At 40.1% G+C, this 22,224-nt stretch overlaps 1 protein-coding gene across 1 annotated transcript; it reads left to right on the top strand.

The window, feature by feature from the left end:
- The first annotated feature begins 2,970 nt into the window (after positions 1-2,970).
- Positions 2,971-17,772, top strand: PSAT1 (phosphoserine aminotransferase 1). The gene is made up of 9 exons (XM_086629056.1): positions 2,971-3,030; positions 5,347-5,407; positions 6,735-6,804; positions 7,901-8,106; positions 9,344-9,516; positions 10,569-10,738; positions 14,268-14,396; positions 16,892-17,029; positions 17,667-17,772. Exons 1-9 carry the CDS (start codon positions 2,971-2,973, stop codon positions 17,770-17,772), a joined length of 1,113 nt encoding a protein of 370 aa, XP_086485182.1.
- Positions 17,773-22,224: the final 4,452 nt, after the last annotated feature.

The following is a 22,224-nucleotide window of genomic DNA, read 5'->3' as shown; positions in this document are numbered from 1 at the left end:
GTTCTTCTGTCCACTCTAACATGAAGTCGCGATGAACCCAATAAAAGTTCACTCAAGACTCTGGAACTTTATTTAAATATTACACTTTTTTTTTGTTGTTGTTGTTTGTCTTGTTTTTCCAGTTATGCATCATAGTAAACACAGCTCACTCTGGTTTTGTGATAACTATGCAATTTCACGTTTGTTTGTCTGCAGCGATTTGTAGCACTTGAAGGGTCAGGTTCTCTGTCAAATGCTGGAAGCCAGCAGCATTCCTGGAAGTCATGGTTTTGAAAGCTTGTATTTTGTGTTGGGTCATTATCAATATTGATAGAATCAATTTATGGTTTTTAATGTAATAAAAATATTAAATCATAATTGCTGGTAGTGAAATACTAAACCAGGAGAAATCTCCATTTAACAGAAACAAAACTCTGACGTGACCTGCAAAAGCATGATGATGCCTTGCATGTAGCAAAAATGGACTGTTCTGTCTTCAGGAAACTTTCTGGTTTATCTATCCTTATCAATTTTATTTACTCCTTGTCAATGTCCACTGTGAAATGGATTTTCTAAAGCTCTAGGTGGCAAGGCTTCCAGCACAGTTGTCCTCTGATCTCATGGGAGCTGCTATTTTTGACCTTTTTGGTTGGGATGGTATTTTCCTGAACTGAAAAAACTACAGTACCTGGTATTTACTCCCTGTGCTCTGAGCTGCTACCAGCACTCGCTTGCCTGGTTTCTGTTTTTGTGTTCTAGGTCTTCGTGCCACAGGTTTGAATCACACTTTTAATTCCAAAGTTTTACTTTACCCGTGGTGTGTGCCACGCAGTCAGGATTCAAGACTGATCCTGCTTGGATGTCAAAGCCCTTCCCATAGGATTGGCCAGGCTTCCTGACCTGAACCACCAACCTAAACTATTTCTGACTGCTTCTGCTATCCCTTCCTGCTTATGATACCTTTTCCCCAACAGGCTGGAGTTCGAAGCTGCCTCTCCAGGCAGACATAGGTAGTCTGGGTTTAATATTGGGAAAAGCCCATACGAGGAGCCCATATCTCTTAAGCGTTTCTTTTTGAGACTCTAGTAAAAATAATTACATTGTAGTCACATTTATGTTGTTAATGAGCATTTTAGTAGAGGCTTCAATTAAATTAGAACTAATTTTAATAATTAGAAGTAATGTAGGTGTTGTGGTTTGAGATGTACTTTAAAAATACCTTGATGTTTTGAAGGGAATGTATTCAGCCTGCAATGTCTGCGAAGTTTGCCATTATCTCTTTAGAACCAAAGAGGGTTCTGGTGTCTGAAAGCCGGTTTGGTGGTTTTTTCTTAAGCTATAGCCATTAGTGAAATGAAGGGTACCTTTGCTCTAAAACCACGGTCTCTTTTTACAATATTTTAAACAAAATAACTTGTGTAAGATTAAAAGCTATGAACTAAATACCAGATGACCTGGCTTGACAGGAAAAGAAACAAATTCAAGAAGTCAGTATTTCTTCAGTGAGATAATTTGTAACGAAAAATGACCTTTTATGTAAATCTTGGTATTCACAAAACAATGGACATCAACATTTTCATCTCTGAAAAAAAATGCAGATTTGGTATACGGATCATTAATGTTGATGAAAAACTTGGAAGACATGTGCAGGCTAAAGTAGCGCCAGCATTATGGGTAACACTGGGTAGACGATGCTGCTCAGCAGCATATGAGAATCAGAAATCTCGATCAAGATATTTGAGAATTACAGGACTTTGTAAAGTCCACCTGTTTTCAATCATACCTAATGGCTGTTTTTGTCAAAATTGATTTACTGCTACTGCCTTTAAAATCACCTCTGAGACTGATTGTAAGGCAGTATGTCTCACTAAAACAATGAGAAGAAATTGGATGAGCTAGAGTCTTTCCTTCAGTTACAAATATTTAATAGTATTAACTTCATGTTTCAAATGAACTTACACTGAGGTATCTGTGGAAAGAATGGTTTTTTATCTAGGGATATGAGCCTACGGTTTGGCAGACCTCAAGGCAAGTCCCTCAAGGCTCTGCTATCCATTCTGTGAAGTTTCACAGCCTTCCTGGTTTTATTCCCTTCCTGTGAAATCCAAATAGCAATTTGCCTGCAATGCGCTGTTTGGGCAAACAGTGCACAACGTGCAGGTACTTCTTGCATTAGAGAAGGCAAATATCCCGGTCTCCAATGGGGAAAGAATTCCACGGAAAATACAAAGACATTTGGGTATTGTGAAACCTCCTCTTTCAAGATGAAGTATCAGCTGAAATTCCTTCCAGCTAGGGATTGCTAATTTTAATTTCTCCTGCATTCATATGGATTGCTTCTGGAGCAAGCATCCCAGCTCCATATCAGCAACTGCATGGGGGAAAAAACACAGCAAAGTCACTGCAGGACACGCATCCATCCATCCTCCCTCCCTTTCTTCCTCCCTCCCTCCCTCCCTCCCTCCCTCCCTCCGGCTGCGCGTGCAGGGAAACCTTGGCAAGGTTTACCGAGGTTTTCCCCAACGCAAGGCACGTCTAAATCCTTCACATCGCTTTGAGTCTCGCCCCAGAACCCACCATTTTTGGCTTCTTCGTGTGAGGAAGGCCAGCCGGCCGGCCAGCCGGCCCACCAGCCGGCCCACCAGCCGGCCCGCCACCGGCGCCCGCCCCGCACCTCCGCCGCGACAGACGCTCTCACGAGCAGCGCCAGCACCGCGCACGCGCAGCCACCCGCTCGCGCTGCCCCGCGTGCCGCGCTCCGCCCCGCGCAGCCGCCAGCCTGATCACGCTGCCTCCTCGTGAGGCGCGGCCAATAGGCGGCCGGGGCGCTGCCGGCGGGAGCCAATGGGCAGGGCGGGGCGGCTTTAGGCCCGCCCCCTAGGTGTGTGTGACAGAAGCCAATCATGGGGCCGGCGGCGGAGGGTTTATATCGGCGGGCGCCGCCGCGGCGTGAGGTGGGCAGCGGTGGCCGCAGCAGCGTGAGGAGCAGCCATGGAGGGCGGGCGGCAGGTGGCGAACTTCGGGGCTGGGCCGGCGAAGCTGCCGCGCTCCGTGAGTAGAGGCCGGGAGCCCCCGGTCCGGCGCGGACCGGGGCGCCGCGGAGGGCGGGGGCGGGTGCCCGCGCTGTCCTGGCGCCGTGAGGGGAGCCGCGCGGGCGGCGGCGGGCGGCTCTGCCCGGGCTGAGGCGGTGCGGCGGCAGCGAGCGCCCGCCGCGCGTCGCGGCGTGTTCTGCCTCCCAGCCCGGCTCCCCGGGGGTGTCCGCGGGCGCCGGCTGCGAAGGGAGGGCTGGGGAAGGTCGAGTAAACAGCGACAGTCAGAATTATCCCCATAGCAACCACACCTAATTTCTTCTCCCCTTCCTAGCTCACTTAAATGCCCTGATAAGTTCGGTGTTTTGTGTTTTTTTTTTTTTTTTTTTTGAAACACACCCTAATGTAGTTTTAGGATTGCTCTCCCAGATTTTTTTTCTGAATCCGATCATATGGTCGTTCATCAGGGGCTGTATCAGTGATGGAGAGTAGGTCCTCAGATGCACAAGGATAGCAATGTTGGGAATGTTATCTGTCAGCTGATAAACAACGTGGTAGTTCCCTGAGAAGCCTTTATTTTAAAAATGATAATGAGTATTCTGTAGACTCAACCCTCTGGAAAGTTGCATCAGCAGCTGTAAATTATCCAGTTACATATGGAGAGGGGGTGGTTTCTGCCAAGTTCTATGCATCTGACTTTCAAATTAAGAGTTATGTATTGTGGAAATTTTTTGTTCTCTTCCTGGTTTCCTTCATCGTTTTCTTCCTTATTTCCTGTTATTTCTTTGATAGTTTTCTTCTTCAAGTAAACCAACTTGCTTTGGTTTTTGTGTGGTTTTTTTTTTCCCCCCCCTTTCTTTTCTTGGAAATGTCCTTTGTAATTTATGTTGCAAAGAAATCTGTTGTACTGTCCTGAAGCCTTGGCTCAGAAAGGGGCTCTTACTAGAACTGCTGAACTATCCAACTCTCCAGCAGAGAGTGCTGAGAACTGGATTTAGTGTCTGAGGAGAGCATAGCTGAACTCCTTGTTATAAATCTGTCTTCCCCTATGGAAAATGCAATACTCATAAACTGACTACTGTATCACCTCAGTTGTTTCACTCTGGTTGTGGGCTGATGCTGCATAGGAAGCGCTTGGACGCGCTGAAGCAAGAAGGTGGACAGAGCTCCTCATGGCTATTATAAGGTGTATCAGAAATGTCTACCGTAAGGCATGTGCAGCTTGTCAGATAAAGAATGTTACTAACAGAATTGGATTTTATTAAGCAGTTTAATAAGCACTTTCTAATAGCATGTGTGTTCCCTTTGACTTTTTCCCCTCCTCTGGTGTGGATGAGTTTGCATGTGAAACATGGTTAAAACTTTACAATCTCTAACATCAAAAGCAGCACAGTTGTTTCTGGTTGACCTCTTGGTGACCAGCTGTTACAGTTGACAAGCCATGCGGACACTCTGTCAGCAAGGTAGATTTCTTGTTCCTGCAACTGTCTAAAGCGTGTGGTTTCTTGGCAGATCTTGGGGTGCATGCATACCCCGTTTGTTTTAGCAGCTTTTTCTACTGGGGCTCCTTCTTCTCCTGCTTCTTTTAGGAGCAACTAAGAATGTTCTAACACTCACACGAGAATTTACTGAAATTGGAAGATACAGATCCAGCAGTTAGAATATAATTCCACTCTGCTGATATTCAAGAGCTATGGGAGAAGAAAAGAAAAAGGAAGGCTGAAGCAGCAGATTACCTGGGCAGGGCTCCTAGGAGTGACTAGTGTTTTTCAGTTGTCTCAAAATTTTGCTTCATTTCTTTCTTAACTTTCACTAACATAGAGAAGGCTCAGTGTGAGACTTCATTCTGTGAAACCAGGCCTTATCTTGTTGAGTCAGTTTGAAGTATCCCATTACTAAGCTGATTTTTTTGTTATGTTTTCCTCTATACATTGATTGTCCTATTTGCACAAGTCAAGTGAAAGAACACAGGGTAGAAGGGTGGGGATGGGGACTTGAGGTGTTCCATTAGAAAGAGTAGGCATGAAGCATTCTGTAAAAGGCTGGGAGTTCCAGCCAACTCCCGGAAATCACTCTGACATCCAGAACTGTAACTATTGAAATAATAACTTGAAACATGGTCTTTACAACAAGCATATGATTTAATTATGCTATCTTATGAAAAGTCTTCAGCTACTAGATACAACAAAATTATATTGGTAACCATACTTCTGTTACTCTTGCTTGACAGGTGTCAGGTTATTGCAATATGGAGCAGCTGGCATGTGCATGACGTGTCAGTGACTCCAGAGAGTGCAAAATTCCCTTAATTTATTTGTGGATTTTTTTCTTTTGGTAGGTCTTGTTGGAAGCACAGAAAGAATTGGTGGACTACAAAGGACTTGGTATAAGTGTTCTTGGTAAGACTTTAAAAAAAAAAATCAGTGTTTTTCAGAATGCAGATGTTTAACCAACTTGTTTTATATTAGTTTTTGCTCTTGATATCTCAGCTCCTTTTCTTTTTTAATACCTTATCCCGATAACGTGTGTGTCCAGAGAATACTTTTCGATACTGCTTTTCTACCATTCAATAGGAGACCATAAAATGATACATAGCCAAATGTTTAGTGATCCAAACCAAAAGGATTAGAGACAAAAAAAATAGAGACAAAAAAAGATAACTAATCATATGTAAAACATTAGTGCTTTTGGATCTTTGGGCAGGGATGTATGTGTATGTGTGTGAAAATATATATAGGCAAGATATTAAAAATATTTTATATATTTCTATGAAATACTGTATATATATACACATACTATACGTGTGTGTATATGTATGTATATAGATACCATACATAGTATCTTATATACCATGTGGCAAGATGCTTCAGATGTGTTTGATGTATAGTGTCCTTCTGGTTGGGGAGGCAATGCTGTCCTGTCCTAAAGAGGTGATGTCTTCTGCACCATACATGTACCTGACAGGCTTTTCAGCTTTGGTTGCGCAAAAATTTTATGCGAGGAGATTGTCAGCATTTTACTAGTCCTGTGAAACTATTTGGTTGCTAAAAGTAAAATGTGCAGCAGTCTCTGCAGAATTAGGATTCATGTTTAAATTGTACGCTCTTACAGATGGAAGAAACAATATGGATTTAGTAAAAGGAATTAAGTTGCCTTTATGTTTACTTAGGATTACTGCACGAAGAAGCCTTTTTAAAATTAAAAGAACAACACAAATCCCTGTACCTTACTTTATACTTGCTACAGCATTAGTAGCAGAGAACATCCTTGGAGTGAGGAAAACTAGACCTTTCTAGGGAGTATTTTTTTATACAGATGTAGCTGTTTCTGGGGGTAGTAGGGTCATGTGGATGCCGAATGTGAGTGGACTGGATTTCTCTGTACCTGGACAAGACTGGAGGTATAATTCTTGTGTGGGTATTTAGGAAGGCTCAGCAAAAAAACGAGGCATTGGAACTGGGAATGGGAGCCTTCAGGCATTTTTGGGTCTGTAGTGTGAAAGATTTAAAACTTAACACAGTTTTTAGGTTGTGTTCATGTATTACCATTTTGTTTCATGTATTACCATTTTGTTTCATGTATTACCATTTTGTTTCATGTATTACCATTTTGTTTCATGTATTACCATTTTGTTTCATGTATTACCATTTTGTTTCATGTATTACCATTTTGTTTCATGTATTACCATTTTGTTTCATGTTACTACTTCTTTTCTTTTCACCAAAGAAATGAGCCATCGGACCTCAGACTTCTCAAAAATCTTAAATACAGCTGAAAATCTCATGCGTGAATTGCTGTAAGTTAATTACTTCCTGCTTGTTTTTATGCTATGCTTGTGCTAGTTGCACCAGTAATGGCTAATATGGGGCCCTCTCCTTGAAAGCATCTATTTGTGTGGTGGGTTTTTTTGTTTAGATACTGTGTCTGATAGAGTACCAATCTTGGAGAGGGCATTGATCTTCTGCTTGATTCTGATTTATTTGAATGTGACAAAGGGCTTTTATTAGGTTAAGATACTTTTTGCGTGCTATACACTGACTAGCTGACTCCTAAAATTTTAATTTTTGTTACCTTATAGAATTCATGAAGGACAGCAACTTTCTCAAGAAATAAGTGGAAACAGTAGTAATCAGTTCTCTAGTGGTATAGAGGTGACCTGTACATTGTTTGTTAGTCTGATTTTTACTAACATAAACTCTGTGGATGGGTTTTAGAATCACTGATCAGGAGCTCCTTTCCTATTCATAGTGTGACCCACTTTAAGAGTTTGAAATAAATATATTGTGTATTGGAATTAATAACGATGGTAACTTCATATAGAAGCTTGACTCTGTCACAGCCAGGGTTCTTGACAGAGGTGTTTTGATAGATAATTTGAACAAGTAGTTTTTGTGGCTGTATGAGCAACCCCTTAAGGCACTTGCTCTGCATGTGCAGTTTACTGCACAGTTGCACTTGCAGGTTGAAGGGTCTCAAAGCTGAACTCTGCTGTGAGCACTTCAGTGTGAAGGTTCTTAGCCTGACAGAAAAGCCATGAAGCTAGCAATAGCCAAAACTGCAAGTCAGCATTAATTCTGCTGAAATATCTTTCAAGTTTGTGTATACTATGATAGCAGAGCTACTTGGGGGTGAATCTGTTTAATGCTATCTAAGGGAGGAGAAAAAGCTGGTTTTCAGCAAATTTTTATCAGTAAAATATATAGCATTAATCTTAAGTTGTTACTCAAGAGCAGTGCTGGGGTAAGTTACTGGTATTTGGTCTAACCTCTTGGCAAAGTCTTCTAAAATGACAGTGTTCTTTCTCAGCTGCTGTTTAATGCATAATATCAAGTAGTACATGTCCTATATCTTCTGGGAATAATATAAATGACTATTTCTCTTCTTGCGTGCAGAAATATACCAGAAAACTACAAAGTTATTTTTCTCCAAGGAGGTGGATCTGGTCAGTTCAGTGCAGTCCCACTTAATCTGATCGGTCTAAAGGAGGGAAGACATGCAGATTATGTGGTTACTGGAGCTTGGTCAGCAAAAGCGGCTAAAGAAGCGGAGAAGTATGCCAAAGTGAACATCGTTCATCCAAAACTAGGAACCTATACGAGTAAGTTGATGATTACATCCATCCATGTGAATGCTTAGGTTTTTGAATCGCTCTAAAAAATTGATCTAACTCAGCTGTGGGGTTATTGAACGTTAACTTGTTAGAGTTGACTGCCCGACACTCCAAAGATTGCCTGCGACATCACTCCATGTTCATCACTGGGAGATCTGTTAGATGGCTTAACAGGAAGAAAAAGGTTAACTGTAGTTGAGGCGTTAGGAGTTTTTATGGGTCTCTTTCAAGAGCATTTAAAGTGTATACCTTGTCAGTAGATATACATAAATAATTAATGGAACAGTGACACCTGAGTTCTGGTTTCTATTTGTGATAGTCATGCTCACTTTTCTTCCTTCTGGTCCAAATAACGGCATTTGAACTGGGAAGAGTGGCAACGGGAAAGACAAAGAATATCCCCATGTGAGTTAGTGTATTAACTGGTGATGAGGGCACTTACTTGGAAGAGAAGTTTATGTGCTCTGAGGCACAGAAAGGAATTGAACTTACAACTTCCCAGTCTAGGGAAGTGTATTCACCATTTGGCAGCTGTGGTAGTAAATAATGGTGGAGGTAATCTTCGCCCTCATGTTTTGAAGGAGAGAAGAAAGGAAGGGCAACCGTTTGTTCTGTGCAAAACCTGTTCTGTGCTGTCAGGGCATGCCTTATGTTGCCCATTGACAGAGGAAATATTAGTTTTGTAAATCAGTTGCAAAGCTTAAACAGGAGGTAGGTAGGTAACTTTGTGTTCAGCTTGGGCAAAACAGAAATGCTTCTGGGGGTCAATTCCTCTGAAATGCTGTTTTGGACCCCCTACAGCATTTCAGAGGAATTCAAGCACTGGGTACAAGAATCCTCCTGATGCCTTTGGAATCACTGAAGCATCCAAATTCTCACTGGCAAGGTTCTGTGCATCCCCAGAATCCCCAGGGGTTACAGATTTTTCTGTGTATGAGGTAGTTTGTAGTCTGGGATTGCAAACCTCATGAAAATCCCTTGAGGAATAAGGGCTGAAAACCAGAAGGGTGTTGGCAAGCATAATGATGGCTCACCACAGAATTTTGGGAATGCACCATGTATTTCCTTTGCAGATAAATTATATCCTCTGGTAACAAGATAATTAATATTTTGTACTGCAGAATCGTCTGATTTTGCACTGAAGTCCTGGTGTTCAAGTGAAATTGCATGCCAGGAAAATGACTTGTTTCCAGTGACCTTTGGTTTTCTTTTTCGTCTGTTTTAGACATTCCTGACCCAAGCACTTGGAATCTTAATCCAGATGCATCTTACATCTATTACTGTGCTAATGAGACTGTTCACGGTGTGGAGTTTGACTTTGTACCTGATGTCAAAGGAGCAGTCTTGGTTTGTGATATGTCATCAAACTTCCTGTCCAGACCTGTGGATGTTTCCAAGGTACAGTATTGGACACAGTGGCTGCGCAAAGCATTTTCAAACTTGAATGGATATAATTAGGCGCTTTGGAATGTCTGGATGACCAGAGATGCTGAGCAGTGAAATTAAGGAGATTATGTTTTGTTAATTAGGTATCTGATGGTGGATACAAATGTTGAAATTTAAAGTTTGAGATTTCAATGTCCATCTGTTGTCTTTTTTTTCAGTAAAAACATATTGAACTATGTTGAATTTGTTCATGTTAATAGCTATTCAACATTATTTGTCTACTGTGTGTTCTTAACTGATGCTGAGGCTGAAAAAGATATCTTCTCAATCGTATTTAGTCTGTAGATAGTGTATATGGCTATAGCAGCGTACTGTGAATCAAAATTTTTGATCCTACCTCTCACATAGAAAATCTGTATCCTCTTTTAAGCTGCTGAAGCTTCCTGTACCTCCCAGTTACTGTCTGTCTCACAGACGATAGAGGCAGAACATAGTACGTATGTTTGAAATGTGCTATGAGTGGGAGTGTTACTGGCTAGTGAAGCAGTGTGTTTGGCCTTTCTTGCCTGTTGTAGCAAAAAGAAGGAGCAATTGTTCATGCGTTCGTCCTGCCCTTTCCTGATCTGCCTCTTTGAGCAGGTGGATTACGTGATGCCTGTTCTGAAATACCAGATTGGTTGAAAATACTGGGATCTATGTATGAATTGATTTTTTTAGTAAATTTGCTTGGAGGAGTGTGAGAGGAGAGGCTGCCTTGAGAATCATTTGTGGCTGCTAAATACATACTTAGCAAATCGTTGGGAAACTTGTTGTGGTGATCTTCCTCAGTTGAATGAAGATACGTTGTTCTAATATGGACATACATGGGATAACAACTGTGCACTTTGAAATCAGAATTTCTCCTAACGCTTCTTTAACCTGCAACTTCTTTGTTTTCAGCACGTCCTCGAGGCTGTTCAGCTGAGTTGTGAGCCTGTTGTATAGTGATAATGGTGTATTACTCAGTTATAAGATCTGCTGGTGAATGCCTGTAGCAAGTGCTTCTTTTCTGCTTTCTGTTACAGTTTGGTGTGATTTTCGCTGGTGCTCAGAAGAACATTGGCTGTGCTGGAGTTACTGTTGTAATAGTCCGTGAGGACTTGCTGGGATTTGCACTGAAAGAATGCCCTGTAGTACTGGATTACAAAACACAAGCAGCGAATGGCTCTTTGTATAACACTCCGCCGTGCTACAGGTAACTTACCCTGCTCTTTAGCGTCTCTTGTTCAGAAAGCTGCTGTGCTGCCATCTGCTGCTCTCATCAAGGAAAGTTTCACAAGTGGAGTATTTGCCTTGAAGCCACTGATATGTTGGGAGTGTTTCACACGTGAAAACATGGGAAGTGTCCAGCCATGTGATTGTCGCAGGCTTTAGTGTTGACTAGTGAGACTCAGCCGTAAAGGATGTAGTATTTTTAGAAGCAAATACCATAATTCCATTGTAGAAGTTTCAGGATCCAGTTCTCTCTCACGTGAACACGACTCTAGTCAATTAGGTGGTGATGCTTCTATCATTGCAAGTAGGTAATTTAGCACTTAGTTTTGCTTCTTGGACACTTAGTACAGATTTGATTTCTTTCCAAGGTTGTTCTCAGCATTTCAACCTCCAGATCTCTATTCCTGTAAAATGTTGTTTGTTTGTTTGTTTGTTTTTAAAAAAGACATTTTAGTCATTGCATTGCTTTATTCCCTTGTACAACTTTCCATATTTAACTACCACCTTGGTGTTTGACTTGGCATCCAAAAATAAAACTGGTCTGGCTTCATAACCATTGCTAGCAGTCAAGATCATAGGATTGGCGTGTACCCATTGATTTCCTGTATGCAAGAAACAGAACAGACCACAGCTTGCTCTTCTAAAATCACTATCTCCTAACTTGTGATAGCTAGAGAAATTATGCTTTGCTACTGGAACATTCAGGTGTTGAGCCAGTAGCATCTACCTGTTCTTGATCTGGAGCATTTTATACAAATGCCCACTTAAAACAATTATTTTTAAAAAAGAAAATCTTCAAACCAGGTATCCTTTTTTTTCCCCAAAGTTTTTAAATTATTTTGAAAACTACGATTTCTACTTTTAAAGAAAAGACTTCCTTTTGTTTCAGATAATTTGATAGAGCAATCTTATACTGCTGACGTTTAATCTCAGCTCTTGCAGCTTTTTTGTGCATGCCAGAATTGGCAAACTTCAGTTGCCTAATGATGTCCAACAGATATCAAGTGCACTGTACAGGCATGAAGCACAGTGATTCCTGCGTACGTAGCCTACCTCCATACTATTGCTTACTTAAATTCAGTAGGATTTTAAGTGGTACTGGTTACATCTCTGAATCTGCTGATTCTCACTATGGAGTCTACTATTGCAATGACGTAGGGGTAGTTATAGTAATTTATCAAAAGAACAATAGATCTTATGAGTATATATTTATTCCAGACTTTACGCTGCACAAGTAGTTTTCCCAAGGAATATGCATAGTATTGTATATAGTATACATGTATCTAGCATGTAGAGGATGTAGGTCTGTAATGATGTATGTACCCCTTGCTATTAGCCCATCTGCCCCAGGGCTGGTGTCTAAGACAAGAATTAACCTTACAATGCTTCCACATTTTGGTGGTCTTTCTGAATGTAGCTCTGTAACGTGGGCAGTATGTCTGTCTTTTTTTCCCAGTGATTGATAAAGCCTCTATTTCATGATTGATTATTTTCCTGACTGCTAAGTCACACATACTGTTTTGGACACTGTGTACTTTGCACATGCCAGGTTTTAAATCCAGCCATTCATGTTTTCCAAGTACAGAGCTATTTCCATTTGAAAAACCAAAGTTCTACTTAATCTCAGCACTCGAACACAGTGTTGTTCCTCTGGTTTGAAAAGCAAAACAAATTAAACTCTGCAGCTTTATTTTAGCCACTGCACAGAACTTCTGAAAATAAAGTGCTGCTTTAGCTGTAACTCAGTATCTGTCAATAACATTAACAGGGTAGTGGGAGGTTAAGGGAGCTGAAAATAAAAGTTGAACTGTCTTTCTGCTTTCTGATCACTGTCTTGCCATATTTCACTTCATGCTACAGATCTACATTGGAGTATGGTCCAGAATCCAGGATGTAACAGACTGAAACATTGGCAGGGTGCACATCTGTTTGGCTTGGCTCTAAATGCCTGTTCTAGTTTTTGTAAGGAACTGGCAAAGCTGCTTAGCTCTCTCTCTGCTTTTTTTTTTGCACTCTTTAATGGCTTGCTGGCAAACGGGCAGGAAATATTAACTGAATGTGCAAAAACTACTTCAGCAGGATGTTAAATTAAATTAAGGTGATGCTAATGGCTTTAACCTCTTGGTGCTGCAGAGCTTGACTCTTTGACCCTAATCTGCTTTGCCAAAATTAACAATGAATTTGCTATAAAAATGTCATTTCCAAGATCCAAGGGTTTATTTTGCATTTAAAATTGCTCCAGAAATATTATTTTGACTGACATGAAAGAAGGATAAAACGTTTCAGCTGGCTGGGCTTTGTGGGTGACTCTATGTCTGACTTCTTTAAACCTTACCTGTCCAAGAAGTTTCACTCAAGGAAGCAAGGGCAAGTGGTGAATGTGGCTCTGTATTTGGCAAGGGCCTGGGCTGTAATTCCCTCAAATCCTTTACACTGTTATAGATGTGGCAAGATTGTGCTCTCAGAGCTGTAAGGTGCTTTGTGTAAAAGGCAATCTGTAACTTTGGTTATTCTGCAGTCTTTCTGCAGTGCTCAAAGATTTGAGGCTGACATCCTCTGAGAAATTCAAAGTAGCAAAGTTTAAAACAGCCTCCTACTAGATTTGTGTTAGGGAAACTTGTAGGTTAACATTCTCTGAGCACTCCCTTGGAATCTGTAATGAAGGGATTAAAAAAGAAAGCTTGCTGGAAATATGCCATAAAAACTTGTGTATAGTTTATTATGTAAAGTGTTATAGTCGTGGGAAATGCCTAAACGTGAACAAGCTGAGTTTTGTAGCAAAAGCACAAAGGCAAAAGGCCTGGGGGATTTTTTTACGTTGCACTTAGTAACTGGCATTGAAATCCTTGGTCCCAAGCCAGGTGATGCCAGTAGGCTTCCAGATCTTTACTTAGAACTTGAATGCTAATGAATAATTAAGTGCAGTATGTCATTATTTGTTTTGCCAGACTTCACTGTTCATGTGAGAAGAGGATCTTTTTAGACAGAAATGGGATTATAGCTTTTATTTTAACATTTTTTTTAAATGAGGTTAGATTTCTGGCAATGTTACATGGCACATACATTTGGGATTCACCCTGGCACCTTTGCTGGAGCAGCTGCACAGGGTGGACGCTACTAACTCTGCCCCTTCCTAGGACCTGACAGGCAGTTGTGTTGTCAATGAGCTGGCAGTGCATGCAGCATGTCTGGGTATGTACTTGGGACCCTGTGTCCCTTGGGAAACCTGAACATGTGTCCTTCTGTAGTATGAAGGATTAAGTTTTGTCCAACAGACTTGTGTAGCATTTGAATTTCAGGGTACTTCATCTGTGTCAAAAAAAACATTGCCTGCTTAGAATTGTCATAATTTGTAAAATAGTCCAGATTCTGAATTGTTATGCTTAAGCACCCTAAAACTAAACATAACACTTTGTCGCTGAAACATTTTGTGAACTATTAAACAGGACTGTTGTTTTTTTTCTGTTTTTTAACATAATCTGACTGAAAAATTTTCTTTCCTGTTGCAGTATTTATATCATGGGATTGGTGCTGGAATGGATAAAGAATAATGGCGGAGCTGCAGCTATGGATAAACTTAGTTTAATCAAATCACGAATGATTTATGATATTATAGACAAATCCAATGGATTTTACGTGTAAGTTGCTATGCTTTTCCTCTTGGTTTCAATATTTGTTGCAAAGCCAAACGTATTGATAAATTTTAAGAGTCTGATTGCAGCATATTTTTGAAGTTACCTTCTCAGTAAATTTTGAGGAATCCTAGAACCAACCCTATAGGAATTATTTGTGCAAACCATTCACTTGATAACTATCCAAGGATGAGTCTCATTCCAGTAGGAAATTATTTCAAGTTATCCTGTACAGATCAGTTGTGAAGCGTATTAATACACATGTTCTAAACTTAGTAAAATGCAGGAGCCTAGGAAAGGAGTGTACAAAACCCAGAGACACAGATTCTGGTTTGTATGCTCATTGAATCTCCTTAGGAAATACAGGCCAAAATGGAGAAAGTGGCTTGTAGGATGCTGTAGAGACCACTTTTGCAGCATATTCTTCCTAGCGTTTCTTTCAGCAGTTGAAGACTCTGCTTTTTATCTGTCAAGCCGAGACATTTTTATTAGCTAATTGTGCTGAGTTCTGAAACGCTTTTCTGAAAGAGGAGGATCAGACCTAGATGTAGTCTGAATGTAATGTATTTTCTTTTTGTACAGTTTATCTTCTTCAGTTATTTTTGATGGTTTTCCAAAGCATATTTGACAACCCCTGATTTTTACATATTGTTGCAAGGTGTTTTTGAGCTCACAGTTAAAAGCTGATGTTTTAATACAGAATAATTCTAATACTTGCCAAACTCAAAAACTAGTAACTGACTATGAAACTGCAAAATATTTTCCTTCACCTTCAGTATAAAATCAACAGTTTTGGAACCTAATTAGCTTTGACTGGAAAGTTAAGATAGGGCAAATTAAATTTGGATTTTAAATTAAGGCTGACTGCAACCTTAATTGGCAGGGGTATAGTTTGATCATAATATTTAATACATTCTGCTTATCCATTCAGTTAATGAGAACAGCTTTGCCTTTAGCACTGTCATGATCAGGGTTGTGATCCTACTATGCTGAAATCCTGAGGGCTTTTCATAAACCTCAGTAAGCAAATGAAGCTTTGAGAAAACATTTTGTGACAAACAGGAATCTGTTTCTGGCAGGCTGGTCTGTAGGGCAGTGAGTGGGAAATACAGTGCAGCTGGGATGGTAAATAGTCAATTGGGAAGGCAAAGCAAGCTTTGCTAACTGAGCTCCATGTGTCTTACCAAGCAGTACCGTTAAGACTCTGGATTTTATTTTTTCATTTGATCTGTGACTAAGAGGAAGACTTACCTGGAGCTGCCTTTCCACCTAATCTGTGGCATGCTCCACTGGGTAAGCATTCGCATTTGGCGAATGGAGGCTTTCTTCCACAACGTGCTGTGTGCCGCTTGCAGTTTGCTTTTCCAAGTCTGTGCACAAACTGAGCTACATTGAGTTGCCTAGTACCAGCTGGATCTTCCAAAAACTATACCGTAGCTGCAGTTTCTCAAATGTGGGAATGCTTACAGGCATAGGCCTTCGAAGAGTGTTTTCCTGGTCACATCCGAAGCAGCAAATTTGCATAGGCAGATACCATGACTGATCTTTTTTTTTCTCCTCGTAATGGAGACATCTGTACAAAGGAACTAAAGAAGAATGATACCCATTCTTTGTCAAGTAGAGCAATAATAAGTATGAAATCTACATGCAGTTTATGAGAAGACTTATTCCTAATGAATCCTGGCAAGAATCTACATCATAGCCTTAGGAGAGAATAAATCTGGAGGCTTCATATTTCATTTCTAACTAGAAGCACTAAACAAAAATATTTACACCTTTTTTCCTCTGTTCTTTCCTTCACAAAGTAATTGAAGAGAAATTTTGCTTTAAATGTATCTTGAATTTTTTGCTTTAGACTAAAGGGCACTTTAAGAGATTAAAGAGCTATGATGCATCTCATACGTTGTGGCCATGTATGCAATGCAAGGTTTATTCTAGAGATACCTCTTATCTGCTTGAGATGTTCCTCATTCTGAATAATACTGATGTAGAAGGTGGACTGAAGCCACTGACAGAAGTCTGTAATGTCCATGGAAAACTCCTTATGCTGTGTTCTTACGCCTCCTTCAGCTTTGTTTAGCTGAATCAAACTCAATTCTGATAGCACTTCTGACTAGCTGAGTACGACATACATGTGTCAGTCTTTGAAGCCAAAGAGAAGAAACTGCTTGAGATTTAGTCAAAATCCACCGTAACTAACCTCACTTACCCCAGGGAATGTAACAGACTGTTGTGGGTGCAGTGGTGGTTTTACTGTTTTTTTTAAACTAGTTCTGTTGACAAGCTTCCTGTGCATTCTTCTGGGGCAATTTTGAGTGTGTCAGGAAGGGTTAATAATTAGCCTTCCACTTACTTTACTTGGTTTATCAGTAAAGTAATGATCTTTTATATTGACTTTGGTGCAAAGCAGATGCAGTTATTTAATTTTTGAAATTATATATAGCTGAAAATGTAAATTTAGCACAAAATGGGTTAATCATTACATTCTGCAACTTTTCTAGATGTCCAGTGGAGAAAAAGAACCGAAGCAGAATGAACGTCCCTTTCCGTATTGGCAGTATCAAGGGTGATGAAGCTCTGGAGAAGAAATTTCTTGAGAAAACTGTGGAACTTAACATGATATCTCTGAAAGGACATCGGTAAGTATTAGGCAGATGAACCTCTTTGTCCACAGAATAAAATGTTACTGCTGTGACACAGCAGCAGGCGTTGTGCATTGACTTACCAGCCTTTCTCACTCACAAGCTGTTCCTCATATTGGTTGGGCATCACTTGGGAATAGCACTCTAGAGACTAATCAGAGGCTGCTGGTGGCTCAACTACTGCTTAGGTGTTGTGGGGCTCAGAGCTTTCTCCTAATTCTGCTTTCTTCTCCAGTTTGATGAATCTGGCTCTGTGCAAATGCCAGAGAAGATGGCTCCTGAGGTCAGATTCTGTCATTGTATAAAGCCTTTAATTACATGGCTTGTCTACCTGGTTACAAGAGTTCCTTCCCATGTTCAGTGGTGTTTGTGGGATTAAAAAAGATAGCTTTCTGATGTCACAGGAAGACAGCATTGGAGCTGTAAATAACTAATAAATACTGAGTTTCTCTAGATTGCAAGCTTGCCTTGAAGAATTAAATAACGTTGCTTCTCATTCACAAAAAATGTGATTTTTATCCCTTGGGACTAGGGGTAGGTTTAAATGTCTAAATGTTATTAGTGTAATTTTTTTTTTTTTTTTAGAATATCCAAAACCTTTCTATTGTTTTCTCCCCTCCTCTTTTCATTTCAGATCTGTGGGAGGAATCCGTGCCTCCTTATATAATGCAGTGACTGTAGAAGATGTTCAGAAGCTTGCAACGTTCATGAAAACCTTCATGCAGATGCATCAGTCCTAAATGCCCATGGATTAGAGACATGCTGCACATCTATGAAATAAAGGGTTTGAAAGTTACTGTGATACTGCACAGCTGTAGTGCACAAGTTATGTTTTCTTTTAGTTCTTGTAGCTATTTTAGTTAACGGTGTTGGACTGAGGCCCAATCTTGCAATGACTTGGCAGCCTTGCCTTCACTGAAGGTGAGGATCCCCAGACTGGTCAAGATTGGTTCCAAAATTTGCAAAACACTATTCTTAACATGTAGCTAAAACTTGAGTAGCATTGCGAGATGCTATGGGTCTGAGAGTGTTTCTTGCTTCTAGTCACAAATGACTTCTCCAGCAGTACCTTGTTTTAGTAAACTTTAGGAGGCAAAACTTGTTGTAAGCTTTCAGTAATGCTTTGAAAATACTCAGTGACTGCACAGTGAAGCTAGAACTGATGTTAAGTATTCTCTAAGGATACCTAGTTGGTTTATCGGATATATTCCAACAGTATGCCATCAGCAGTATTTAGGAGTTAATATCCGTGTTCCTAGCTTGAGGACCTTGCCTTCAGACTTATGCTCCCATGCTTGAAGTGCTGTCATAACCCTTCTATGTAGCAATACCTGTTGCGGTTAAAGCCTGTAGGACTGGGCCTTTTTTGGTGTTATCATTGATTGGCTTAAAGCTAAGGTGCACGAGTCTGTAATTAAATCAATTTCTAGGATCGTGTTTATTTCTCTATGTATTTTATATATAAAACTTCTCTAGATTATTAATTTTATATTCTTGTTTTGGAGTGTGCGTACTTGCTTCTGCCAAAAACCTGTTTTTAATTTGTTAACCTTGTGCCAAAATGGATTGCCGCGTTCCACTCAATGGATCTGTGACTTTCTCTGCACTGACTTCCTAGCCCAAAGCACAGCAGACTTTCTTGTCTGATGCTTCTTAAATGCCTTCCCTCTCTAATTGCTCCACTATTATTTCAGCCTTTTCATTGCTTCAGTTCTGTAGCCTTTTGTATGTGAGGCTTTGCGCAGTGGCAGTAAATATGAACCTTGACTTCTCTGCCTTTTCCTGACACTACATCACACTTTTGGTCCAGCTTTCTCACTTGATCCTTCTGGCTTATTCCAGATGTTGATCCTCTCGGCTAGAGAACGATCTCTGGTTATGCAAAGATCTTCGGAAGATCTTCTGTTGTAGTACCCTTGAGTTTTCCTTCTCAGCTTGTGAATTTACTATCAATGACTATATATTGACACTAGCCTCCCATTTTAACTTACGTTGAATTTACCTGCAAGTATCCTTGTGTTTAGCATTACTGCAGCTGATTTCAGGCTGTGAACTCTTTGGTACAGAATTAGGGTTTTTTTAATTTTTGCGTAACACCAGTACAGTAATAAAAATTTAATAATGATGGACTGTCCCTTTCTTGGTGGAACCTCACACAAGTCAGGGGAATTGTACTAGGGCTGAGTTACATTCCTGTCTCAAGTCATCATTTTATGGCTACTGTTTTTTGTTAACTTAGTGTAACTCAAAGTAATTAAACAAATCAGGGGAAGAAAATAAAACTTAATCACAGCATACTGTGAAGTACCAGTGTCTGATGCTTTTGGTTTTGTCACTTTTAGAAGTATGAGAAGTCATGCGTAGGTTATGTTAGAATTTTAGATTCCAGTATCATCCTTTTCCTTAAAAACAGACTTTTCCCTCATTTATGTTTTATTTCTTTCTGAAAACAGTATTTCCTACAACTAGCATGGAAACAAGTATTGCTGTAGTAAGGCTTTGAGAACTCTTTTTGTCCTGCTGATTGTGAAGATCTAATTCAGGTTCTGTATCAAGTTTTTTAACTTTCTAAAATTATACTTACTCTGAATTTTGTGTACTTGTTTTCAACATGAGCTGTGGTTTATCTGTATTTCTAAAAGTTAATAAAACTTTCTATTTGATAACAACCTTGCATTCCTCCTAGCAGACACGCTTTTACATGTGATTGCAAAAAGCTTACGCTACTGTATGGTGAACTGCAGCTGATTTGTGAACCTGAAAGGGAACCTCTTTGCTCCTTCTGGTTTGTGCCTAACATCTTGTCAATTAAAGCCTTTTTTTTTTAAACCCAGAAAGGCAAAAATCTGTAAATGTAAAAGCAAAATGAAGACTACATTAGCAGGCAGTGACTGACTTGAATATCGTGCAAGGGGGATACAGGAATGCTGCAAAGACTGGAGCATGTGCTGTATGAATGAATTACTTCAGATTTGTTTCAGGCTCATCCATGCAACAGTTCTGCCTTTCCATGCTGCATCCTTGAAAGATGTAATCAGGGTATCGAGCCATGGTGGACAGAGATCTCGCTTCCCCTCATCAGATTAGCAGGAGGAATTTCAGCAAGGGGTTGCTGAGAGTCCTGGTCTGTTTCTCTTACGTCAACACTTCCAAGCTGGGTCAATAATTACTGTTTGGAAGCAAGACTCTTCTTGGTGTGATCTGAATACTCTGGAGGCACTCAAAGGTGTTGAAAAATAGACGTAAAGTGCTGGTCTCATCTGAGTTTGTGCATGTAGACAGGGAATTGTAAGATGAGCTCTTTTCACTGAACAGTGCTTTCAGTTCCTCTTCCAGCAAGTCGTCTCTCTCACATGGAGCTTTTCTGTTTGACTTCACAAAAGCAGTTGCTAGTGTTGCCTGACCTAAAAAGAGAAAGCTGCTGAGAAGGTTGTGCACTCCCTCTGTTCCTGCTCTGTACAGTGAGGAGGGCTTTAGCCTGGATGAGAACTATAGATCAGGAAGGTACCCTCTCCTGGGGACTCCTGTCAGTTGTCAAGGATACGGTCTTTCCATGGCAGTTGTGATACCATCTCTAAGCCTGGCATAAAAGAATTCGATAAGAATTAGAAGTCTGGATTGCCACATTCTTACTTAGTAACTACAGTGGAGATAAATGGTTCATAGGAACAGTAGTGTGGACAGTCCTGCTCCTGTGTCACCTGACACTGTATTTTCGTATTTTTTCTTCCTGTTTCTGTTTAGTTCTGTTTTAGTGTTGTTTTTTTTTTTTCTAACTTATTACTAGCTTAATATTTTTAGATATACCCAGGGATGTTTGGATGTAAAAAGTTTAAGCCTGTTCTTGACTTTCAGGTAAATGATTGGGAATGAAACAGGAATAAAAGACATCATACAGCAATGGGTTAGAAGTTGTCAAAGTATGCTGAAAGCATTACTAGGTCTGACACTATATTGGTGTGTGATTAATGTTTTCTTTATTTCATTCTCTGGATAGATAATAAAATGAGGGTGAACCTCTCTGTATTTGATAAGGATGTACTTAATTAAGAAGTGAAATGTTACAAGGTTTTACATGAAATTGGTCACTTTAATTGGAAAGAGGTATCCCTATTCCTGTCGGTAATGGGACTCTTGATAATTTAAAACCAGAATTCGTGACAGTCTGTGATAAATTGGTCCCTTTTAGGCGAAAGAATCTAAGAAGTTATAATTACCGATGGATTACCGAATGGTTGGAGGAGTGTGATCAAAGAGATGAAGAAGATATATAGAAGAGCTGGTAGCTCGTGAAGATGTATTTATTTATTTTTTTAGTAGCTAAGGAATAAATGTGTATTTGATGTGGCAAAACCAAAAGCTGTATGGTTTCTGAAATCCCAGAAGATTTGAATTCAGTCTTCTACCTTTGCATGATGCATGAAAAGAAAAAGTATAATATTTCAGTAAATGGATTAATTACAAAAAAGATATTAAATCATGTGAAAGGTTGAAATTTGTTTAACTATTATAAGAGAAATTGCTGTTAAACTGCATAGAATCTATAATATAATGAAGAAATCTGAGTATGATTCTTTGTTTTAGTACCGTGGTGTAAACTGAAGACATTCGAGAGACACATTGATAAAACTAGGTATGGTAGTAAGCACTTCTTGCTGTATAAATAAGTTATTTTTCCACAGAGTGAGCAGTAGGTTTTGGACCTAGGAGGAACTGTATGAAACTTTCAAACTCTGGTGCTAGGCTTTGTAGCTGGGCAAACCAGAAATAATCATAAAAGCTGGAAAACTTAATTCTGGGCTGGCACTGCCTTGCCAGCGTAGAGTCACACTGGCTTGTGGCTTTTTTCCCTACCAGGGCAGCCCTGATCGTGCTGCTTTTGGACACATTATTATTGTGAAAACAGACCTCCTGCCTTAGCACTAAAGAGGTGTTCACGCTTGTCTCAGCTGTGATTGTGCTTCACCTGGTGTTCTAGTACTGAGTTGTATGTCAGGTCTGGCCCCTCTATCAGGACTGAAATTAAAGGGTTTTGGCTCCGGAGGTGTTTCAGTTGGCCGCCTAAACTTTAACTCCTTCTTCTTGATATGGCATGGAAGCTTGTCTTTAATTCCCTAAATCTGATTGGTGGTGTGAAGTAGTTTAAGGTAAGACAGGATGTTGTTCTGGTGGTGCGAGGGGTCCTGTGGTGT

The sequence above is a fragment of the Tauraco erythrolophus genome, chromosome Z (genome assembly GCF_009769465.1).
Source record: "Tauraco erythrolophus isolate bTauEry1 chromosome Z, bTauEry1.pri, whole genome shotgun sequence".
In the NCBI taxonomy this organism is placed as follows: domain Eukaryota; kingdom Metazoa; phylum Chordata; class Aves; order Musophagiformes; family Musophagidae; genus Tauraco; species Tauraco erythrolophus.
The sequence above is the reverse complement of the archived record's forward strand: the minus strand, read 5'-3'. Positions and strand labels throughout refer to the sequence as shown.